Here is a 10,520-nt window from a genome sequence, read left to right on the forward strand (position 1 = left end):
TAGTGCAAACTATTTGGTCATAAACAGTTTATTCCTATGTTTTTCCACAGCAGCAGGATGGCAGGGCTCCAGTTTTGTTTAGGTCTTGGAGTGACAACTATGATGAACACACTACACAAAATAAAAACCTCCATAATTTAGTAATGCGATACGTAAACACACGTGAGATCCAGAGAAGACTCAGGCAGAGCCTGTGATACTCTTATCACCGGAAACCGAGAATATCCTGACTATGTGCAGTTTCTCAAGAAAAGAATGTGTGTGTAATTGTCATGCTGCCCAGTAGACTTATTTGTTCATTTTCCATCTCTGAAGTAGGATGTGCATTTCCCACCTCACAGAGATGGAAAAAAACCCCAGTGACTTTCTTTTCCTGCTCTGACTGCCAGGCGACTGTCAGATCAAGGGATTAAGATACATTTTCCTCACGATCCAGCCAATCTCATCTGGCTTCGCACACAGTTATTTGTAATTACTTTTCTTTTCCCTTAAAGCCAACATAACTTTCCCCTACAATTAGAGTCAGTCATACTTCTTAATGCAGAAAACAAATGTTTTTTAACATAAAGTTCATTCTGCTCTTAAAAATAATTGATTTTCAGCACTGAAGGGAGAACAAATGACTTCATATCAGAGCGATAACGTAACAAAAAAGGGCTACAGTACTGAGGCAAAGGTCCTGAGCAACAAATAAAACATCAGAGTTGATTTTTTTACATTCAATTTTAATATTTAGCATCTTAAGGCAGCACTCGGTATACATCTTGAGAGGTATGCTAAACTTAACAGGACTTAAAGATCTGGCTGTAAGTGGCACTGGCATGAAGCAGAATACCCCAAGCACTCCCTGTCTCCCAGGGAAGAGAAATTACTTTTCAGCCGTCTTTCCAGTAAAGCCATCCCAGCCTGGCCCACGCATGTGACTTTCTATCAGTGCAATGAGTATGTGGCAGCTGAAATGCAGAGATATTGATGGGTAATTTTATGAGTGCTTCTCCCAATAGATGCTTCTACGATGTATTTGATGGAGGGAGTGCCGAGCAATGCTGACCGTCTGCGACACCCCCTCAATTTACTGGGATGAAGAAGTGCTCAGGACCTCTCAGGACGTGTCCTCACTGACAAAGAGTGAAATGCCCTTTTCAGTTTGCTGGGAAGAAAAATAATAAAAGGCAAAAGCAACCCCTGAAACAGGGTAAGGTTCAGAGAATGGCTGTAAGACTGTGCAGTTAGAAGTCATAATTAGCAGACGAATCCTTGGCATCCACAAGCTCTGAGTCCCTCTGATAGGAGACAGTGTTGTCACTTACTCGTGACTCATTTCCTAATAGGGAAAAATAAATAACACCGGAATCCCCAAATACCTTTTTCAGCCTTCTGATTAAACTGAGGATGTGGAAGAAGAAATGTCTCCTCTCTTGAAAGATGACAACAAAGGAATGAAATGCTCAAATATCTAATATGGATCAGTTCTTCCCAAAAAAATTGAAAGCTGAATATTAAACAGGTTCAGCTGGCCCTGTCCCAAGCAGTGGGGATCTGCTATGCTCCAGAACGACACGAAGATCTATTTCTGCAAGCAGAGGATTATTTTTTTTTACAGCTTTCCTAAAATCCTAAAACACTCCTGGATGGAAAGGACACTGTAAGTGCTACTGATGCTACTGTGCTTGCGGGGATGGAGGGGGAAGTGTCAGCAGAGAGCAAAATTGGGGGTCTCTGCATGCCCAAACTCAAAGGCAGAGCCGATACAGCAGCCTGCAGAAGGTGTGTCCACCCCGGTGACTGCACTGTGGTTCCTCTGTAGAGCAACAGATAACACCACATCAGCCAGCTAACGCTGACACGGGAAATGGTAGGTCTCTCTCTATATATACACACTCCAGTTTGGTTTGTGGTTTTTTTTTTTGGGGGGGGGAGGGGAGAGGAAGGGTGTTGGGAGGAGGCAGGGTGAGTTTCCTTATGTACATAGACTTGGCAAATTGAGATTATTCAAGCAAAATTTGGATTCTGATTTTGAATGCTGGATCTCAGTGCTGACCTAAATGAAAGGCATCCAAGCCTTTAAATTCACCTATTGCTGGATACAACATTGCCTTCAGGTCTTTTAAAAAAGACTCTACCACAAAGCAGGGAAATGGAAAACACTAAAAAAAAAAAAAAAAAAAGTCTGCAGATGTTATAAATTACTCATTACCAACACACACAACCCTCCCCACTCCATCTGTGGGCACCATAATTTTCGTCCTACTTCTCCCCCTCGGGTTATATAATGCTTTGCGTATTTACTTTAGTTGAAGTCTGGTAGCAATAGAATTAACCCTGGGCCAGACGACCTTTATGTAATGTGGGGCTGGTGGTGGCCAAGCCACTTGCACCTAGCGTCTTAACCACAAGCAGAACCACACTGTATCCGGTCCCTCGCAGCCACGCACTCAAGCACAAGGCTGCTGCGTGCTTGCATAAAGGCATTGCCGCTAAACAACGCTTTTCTCTCCTCCACCCTCATATTCTCGTTTTCCAGTGGTAACACAGAAGAAAGCACAAATAAGTGTTTAATACTGTCAGTTCAGCCTCACTCTGCAGAACTTGACTAGCTTCCTCCCACTCTTTTTTTTTTTTTTTTTTTTTAAATAATACTGAAAAGTCCGTACCAGCCAGAGCTGGAAGGGTGAGTTCATGAAGCACTACCAAGCCCTCACCCAGTGCAGCAAGGGAAGCTGGGTGAGTAGCTCACAAAAAGGAGTTGGGCATTTTGTTTCCAGTCTGGAGAAAGAATATGAGCCTGGATTGCAAGGCTCTTTGGTGTAAGGGAACTATGGCTACAAAGACCTGGGCAGAGACCTAGGGACAGGGACAAACAGCAGGGTGCACTTGTTTTTTGAAAAGTACAAATGCATAAAAGCACTCCTGTAAGTACAGCCTGAATCCCACTGGCAACGGTGGCCACAGAATAAACATGACAACTAGGACTTGACATTACGCACAAGCAAATATTTCTAATGTTAAAAAGCAGTATCAGAGAGCAGCCGTACTGAGCTCAATCAGCACATACCACAAAGTACATATACACACTGTGCACTCACAGGGTACGGCACAGCCTGCACCTAAAATATGGGCCATTCAGCTGAAATAAGGTTTTCGAGGGTCTGCAGATAACGGAGAGAGGAGTTTAATGTGAGAGATGCTAGTTTGGGTCCCTGAATAGCTGTAAGTGTCAAGATACCCCCTCGGATGCTAGCGGAGATCAGCTGGAGGTCACAGGGATGGGAGCATGGCCTCATGTGAAGGCTCAGAAAGGGCCCCTGGTAAAGCATCCCAGGACCATGGATGGAGAGCGCAGAGCAGAGGCACTGGTCACTGGAAAGCTGAGCTGGCAGGCAGGGGACTTCTGCAAGCAAGGTGAGTCAACAGCTCAGGGTTTTAAAATGCTAAGCCCTCCATTACAGGAGCGGCAAGGAGGAAGGATTTATTGCAGCTGGCATTTCTAGAGGAAAATAATTTACCTTAGCCTTTTAATGTTAAGCAATGCATACAGAGCTTGCTGAAAAAAACACCCCAAAATGACGTGAAATATCATGGTATTAGCTTTAGGAGATTAGTTGACTGAACCTTTGCTGTTTTGCTCAGACTGTAAGGTCTGGATGATGCATTAGGAAGCACACTTTTGAAATAATTTTTTCCTCAGGCACGGCACGTGAAGGTATGTATAGAATGTATGCCTATGGATGTCTACCACCCTCACATTAACAACACAATGTACCAAACTGTTTATTCCTTATTTTTACCTTTTTTTTTTTCCAGTGGTGATAATGTTAAGGAACTGGAGCACTTGGGTTCAGCATTACAAGAAGCACTAACCACGATCTCTCTGAGCTGATCTGGCTTCCTCCTGACAGCCCTCTAAAGTTAATACAAATATGAACCTCACAAACACTGAAATAAAGAACGTGGAGAGGATCCTAAGCCCAAAATTGAGCTATGGATCCCCTCCAGGCTCAGAAATGTTTTGTGTTTCTTCCAGTTACCCAGGCCAGGTCTTCAGCTGCTGCAAATAAGCAGCAGTGGGGTTGCTGTGCCCAAGCTCCTGTTCCCCATCCTCTCCAAGGAAAAGGCACAGAGCCAGGCCCCGCCGCAGGTCAGGTCCAGCCCACAAGCCGCCAGCTGCAGCTCCGCGGTCTCTCCTGACCACGGAGCATTCGCAAGACTCTCTGCAGAGCTTCCTGCCATCCCAGCGGGGACGGCGGGGAGGCAGCCGGGCTGCCAGGGCGCCTGCAGAGCGGAGCCCACCACGGGGCTGGGTGCTGCACCAGCCCCACTGCGGCTCCGCAAAGGGGCTACGCTGAAACTCAAGGTACGCAGCGGCTGTGCACGGCTTTGAGGACAGACAGGCTGATAGGGAGGCTCTCGGCAGGGAGAAGGGGGAGCCATGAGCCGTAAGACCCAAGCGGGAGAAAGGAAAATGAACCCCACGTTTCTTTGCCTGTGCCAGCCTCACGCGTCCCTGAGAGATGTAAGCATGCACCACCTCCCCCTCGCACAGATCCAGTCACTGAGGTCCTCAAAGGACTTAAACATCAACTTCCCAGGGAGGTCCCCTTAATCTTTGTTTATAAAGGGGGTAAACAGAAAGCTTAAGAGAAATGCCTGTGATCTGGCTTTTCAGAAAGGCAGAAGTTAGCTGCTGCAGAGAAGTGCTGAAAACACTCACACTCTTCGCAAAAATAAACAATCAGGAAAATTAGGCTGTCATCTGCCAAGTAACAAAACTAGTATCAAAACAAAAAAGTTCAACCCAGGGCCCTCAAGTCCTTCTCCAGCTATCTGGTAGCATTTAACGCTTTCCCTAAACGCCGCACATACACTAAGGATTTCTCCATAAAATATAGAGTCTGGCATGCAGTGGACCTTGTGCACACAAGTCTCCAAAGGACACAGGGAAAGCATTAGGTGGACACTTAGGATGTTTAGCTTCAGATGTCAGAACAATTTAAAATTAAAACCATATCACCAGTATTTTTTTCAAGAATGGCATATAAAAGTATCCACCTACCTACGCAGCTCAAAAAAAAAGACTTGAAGCCTACAAACATCAAGTCTACAACTGCATTAATTCTTCCTCTCACTACAGAGGTGAAAACATAACCAAAAATCAAAGGGGAAATTATCAGCTTCCTCTGTATTAGAAGTTTATGAAACTAATCCACATATATGAAAGGATCTGGGGAAAAAATCTGTAGAGAAATCTGACTTGCATTTGCAAAGTCCTAAGAAGCATTGCAAACAATGGAGATTAAAAAAATGAAACTCTTTCAAAAGAAAGTAAAGCTTCTGACTCTAAAGGAGTTTTAATCCTAGGCACGTTTGGTTTCTTTTCATTCAGAGCTTGAGCCAAACCACAAAATTTGGGTCTGACCATTTCCCAAAGTTCAGACCATTTTGAATCCAAAGATTTTGGTTCGGACCCAACACTAATGCTGTTATTGTATGGGTCAAACATCTTATTATAATAATAGTAAACAGCAAGAGAAAGTTCTCAGACTGGCCAGGGCTCCCTCTGCCAGTTAATCACAGAAAATGTTCACAACAGTGGAATGAAGGATGATGCTGTGGATACCAGAACTGGCCACAAATACTGTAGCACTTACACAGCAGATCAGTGAAATAGTACCTGTACCCTAGGTTAAACAAATTCAAAGGCTGAAGCAAAAATGCCTATTAACTGTTACTGTGGTGTCAAAAAGAGCTTTCAAGCTATTGTTGTATTCAGACCTACTCCTGACCCCATCACTTTTGGCCACCTGCTTTCAGAAGTTTCCATTCATATGTCTATGCAGACGAAGACATCTTCCATTCATCTCCCACCGCCTTATCAATACTGAGTGGAAGGGAGCGAAGATCATGCACAATTGAATTGAATTTTAATTATACTGCATACAAACTCTAGGGTGAAGGGAATGACTGTCAAATGTGGAACGGCCCTGTTTCCTGCAAGGACAGAAAGAGGAGAAACAGCTACAAGCAGGGAATGCTGTAAAAAGCACAAGAGAGGTACCCAAAGCTGAAGAATGTGTCACAGCAACAACCACATACAGAAGTAAATACCTTTTATTCTTCTGTAGAAGCGTAAGCTTTCCTATGAAGATCTTAAAGCACTTCTAAAAAGTCTTATGACACATCCATCCTCGTGGAAAACTGGGTTCATTGTCATTTTATCAACAGGGAAACAGAGGCAAAGGTGACAAGATGCTACAGGCTCAGCAGGGCACTGATGGAGTTTCGGCATGAAACAGAACTGGACCTCTCCCCAGCCCCTTCACTACACACCACTAGTAATTTCCTAGATGAGACCTAGCTATAATATAGGTAAACCACAAAAATGTCAGTTGCCTGAAAACTTATCTTATCAATAAGCCCAAACCATGACTTCTAAAGCCTAATCATTTGGGTTTTAATTTCACTTTTATGCATTAGCAGGAGTGCAATTTTTTAATCTTGCTTTAACTTGTGAAGCTCCTCTTGCAATAAGCTGATTGAGTGGAGGGTCTCTGCCTGCACGCAAATGAAGAGCTTGACCTGGCGAGTACAAATAAGCACTAGGCTTTGTCTGCAGGAACAAGTTGTTATGGTTCATTTTAAAACCCTGAAGGAGGCACAGGATGTCTAAGGAAAACATACTGTAGGGCTGAATGAATGGGGCATCAATTTCCTTGACAGAGATGTCCTGCCTGGCTGCTTTGCTCTTCTTGTATTTTTGATACACAGTTTGGTGCCTTCATTCTGTGATAGTGGGACCTCTGCCAGGTGTTGCTACAGACATTCATAGTGAATGGCTTCAAGTGTGAAATCAACCCAGTTTTCTCTTTTTACAGAGTAGGGAACTCTCTTTGTGATCCAAATAAACCTTGAAGAAGGCTTCAAGCCAACTTCGTCACTGTTCTTACGTAACTAGACTAAGAACACTCAGTACTCAGAAGTAACAACAATTCTCCTATATACCTAAAAAACTACATTTACTTTGAACTTATCAGCAGCAAAAGCCTGTCATCTTTGGACATCATCCACTAGAACTGCCCAAGACAACTTATCTATTATTTTTGGGTGCCAACAACAATGGACTTGATATTATCCGCATTTATCAGAACGGATTTGTTACCCAAGATGCAGATAACAAAAAACAATTCCTTGCCTAGTGGGTACAAACATTTTTCTGCTGAACTAAAGTGACTTTTTATATTATATCCACACATGAAACCCATGGCTTTAAGAATCCAGTGCAATAATACTCTACATTCATTCTTCAGGGCACAGATGAGCGCAGCCAAAACCTGTCCACAGGGATCAGCTTCCACCTTTGCTTATGGTTAGAGCAAACAATGCAGAAGCCACAGTCACCTCTTGTCTCCACACTGATGTTCTTTCAGATGGCACCACATCCTAAATAGCTGTGTTACCCTCAGCACCAGAATCGCACCCAGTTCACAGCAGGAGCACCTGAAGATTTCAAGCTCGAGCACTACAGGACTGAGGTCCTCCAGGAGGTGCTCCAGTGCAATGGATCCTGCCAGACAGTGCTGCCACTGAGGGACTCCTACAGCCAAATCCCCTCCTGTGCCCGCCAGGGTCATCCTGACCGCTACAGGCTTAGCCTAAATCCTGGCTGGCATCCACCGCTAAAAAATATAGGAGAAAAAAAAAATTGCCACCCATGTTGTGGAGTTATCACTGGAGAGTTATCTCCCCAGGGAAGGAGGGGAGCAGAGGAGGCAGGTCGCCCTGCTCTGACAGCAGAGCTCCTCCGCACCCAGCCAAAGAGAGGTGGAGAAATGGGCAGAATGGGCTAAGGCAGCTCAGGGGAGGCTACACACCGCCCGAATTAAGCATCTGACTTTGGGGTCATTGGAAACACACCGAGTGAACAAGCTGTATTTCCCATCAGAGAGTTCCCAGTACAGGAGTCCCCAGCAGTGTGGGGTGGGTGCCTGCAAATGGGTGCTTCAAAGGACCTCACTGGATGCCTGGCAGAGCAGGCAGACTGAATGCCCTGCAGTGAAGCAGCCCTGATTTCAGACAACGGAGAGCAGCTGTTTGCCAGGTATTGCAATTGCTCTTAAATTGCTGGTTTGTTTTTTTCTTTAGTGGCGTACAAAAATCTGCCAAGCATCTGTAAGCAGCTGCCATCCTGAGCCAGCAAAGGCACTGCAGGGCGACCCTCAAGCACAGGCTGCTTCTGGGCAAGCTGCGAAGCCAGGCTCTCCTCCTGAAGCTGTTAACAAATTTATAACTGCTCCGGACCAGGCACAGAGGGAGAACTGTAACACGTACTCACCGCCGGGTTACGCATACACAGCCGAAACTGCTGGGTGACAGTCAAGCACAAGTCCCAGAATGTTTAACCTGCATAAAGGGCTTTAAGTTTAAAATGAAATGAAATAAAAACAGCATTTAACTGCACATACAGCTTGCTACCACCTCTGGTGGCCAAGCCAAAAGTATTAGGTAGAGTTAACTTTGGCTGACACCGCAGCATTTACTGTTTAATTTCCTGATACTTAAAAAATAATTTTTTAAAAATATCTGTATCTTGAATATATCTGTGTTACTGGGAACAGCTCCTTATTTCTTTAACAACAGCTGTGTTTCTGAATTCACATTTCACAGATTTTTCTCCTTCTAAACTCAACTCCATACAGCAGCACCCACAGCATCTTGGCAAAAACCTTGGACAAATATGTCACCAGACATTTCTGGCAGGCGGTCCTCTCACAGATAACTAGCATGCCGAGCTAAGAATAGGATTAGCTGCTTCTCTAGCTACTTTGTCCAGGTGCCTGCAGAAGGTCACTTGCTGTGGCAGTTCAGCTTCTCAGAGGGAGAACGCAGGACTGGGCTGTATCTCTAGCAAATTATTAGGAAGCATGTGGAAGAACATGTGGGTGTTTGGGTCAAACACATCAAAAATCAGTGCTAAGCATCGCAGACTTCAGCTGTCCAGTGATCCCTGGCTACTGTGACAAAAAAACCCTTCCCAAATATTTTATTATGGGACAGTCAAAGCTTTATGCCTTCCTCAGTCATCTGGCTCTAGTTATTGTCACAAAAAAATATCCAGATTATAGAGATCAGTAGTACAGACCAAGACGCAACTTCTTTTTAGGCACAATCACCTACAATTTTTATGTGCCTAATACAATACACAAACAGTCCACATTATATATATAATTAAAAAGTAAAACACTTCAGGCAAACAAGTTAAGCCTTCACTGGAGAGCCAGATGTAGTGCAGGTGTGCTCAAAAGATTCCTGAGTAGTATTTATCATAACACATTTACAAGAGGTCCTAAAGCTTCATGGTCTTTTGTAGCATTCTGCAAAACATCACTTTGTTTTTTAATTGTGAGCGTATCAAGTGGCAGGAGATAAAATGTCATACTCCTTGAAGAGACGCCTGTGGGGAAATAAGGAGAGAGGGGTTTTGTACAGGAGTCAAGCGTTACAAAAGGCACAAAGCAAAGAAGGTTACATACATGTCAGACTGTACCGTGAGGCAAATGAGAGGCGATGGCACTGGGAGAAGAGCTCGTGGACCTTGAGATAAAGAAGTAAGAACCGGAGTTTACCGCAGTAAGGCCAGCTGAGAGCCTCAAGAAAGGCTGCAGCAAAGGAAGAGGGATCACAGCTGGGAAAAAACTATTGGTTTCTCCCCCAGGAATTTCAAGTGGTTTCAGCCATTACTGCAAGGGGACTAATGCTCTGCAACTATCTGTTACATAGGTGACTGCATATTTCTGTTTTCTGGAATAAAATAACTACATGCAAAAATATGCACTTTGTCAAGTGGAGGCTTCCTCTCTCTGTGTGCGTGCGAGTATGTAATTCCTCTCCCATTGTGTCCCGGGGACATCGATTGTCCCCCAGAACAGCCGACTGGCCAGTCTCTGATTAGGCTCCAGCCACCTTATCAGCTTGCCAAACACGCACAATTAAGATCTCAACACCAGCCTACGTCCTCATCTTATCCCCAATCCAATACTTCCCTGATGCTTTTTTCTTACGTGACTGCGTGCTGCACTTTAGGTCCAAAGTTTCGGTGGGGACACGAGCCCACTGAAGACAGAAAACAAAGCGAGAGCTCCCTGCAGCTTGGCCCTGCTCCCAGCAAGATGAGGCTCGCCGCGCTGCGCGGGGACTGACGCACCCACGAATGTCCTTACGGTACTACTATCTGCTGCGGCCAGCGAGGCTTCCCTTGCTGCTGCTGGGCTGCACGCCGTGGCTGCTCATGACTTCACGATAAATATGTGGCAACAGCTGTTTCCACATACACAAAGGAACCAAGGGCTATGATAAGAGACTGAAATTCTCCACGCCAAAAGGGAGACGCAGACAGAAAAGTTTGAGGGGGCACCACTTCAGATGGCCAAACACACAGAGTTAAACAACTGTTTCCAGCAGGTAGGAGGAAGGGATAGAAAAGTGACCTTTCCCATTAAGAATTACATATTTTTTTTGTTTCCCTA

The 10,520-nt window shown here is 44.7% G+C and overlaps 1 protein-coding gene across 1 annotated transcript in view; it reads left to right on the forward strand.

Annotated features, from left to right (window-relative positions):
• The first annotated feature begins 3,326 nt into the window (after positions 1-3,326).
• Positions 3,327-10,520, forward strand: part of PRDX3 (peroxiredoxin 3) — a 45,831-nt gene continuing 38,637 nt past the window's right edge. Inside the window, exon 1 of the mRNA XM_009326034.1 lies at positions 3,327-3,402. Within this exon, the coding sequence (XP_009324309.1) occupies positions 3,327-3,402 (76 nt within the window). The remainder of the gene's footprint in view (positions 3,403-10,520) is intronic.

The sequence above is a fragment of the Pygoscelis adeliae genome, unplaced genomic scaffold, assembly GCF_000699105.1.
Source record: "Pygoscelis adeliae isolate BGI_AS28 unplaced genomic scaffold, ASM69910v1 Scaffold4, whole genome shotgun sequence".
NCBI classification, from domain to species: domain Eukaryota; kingdom Metazoa; phylum Chordata; class Aves; order Sphenisciformes; family Spheniscidae; genus Pygoscelis; species Pygoscelis adeliae.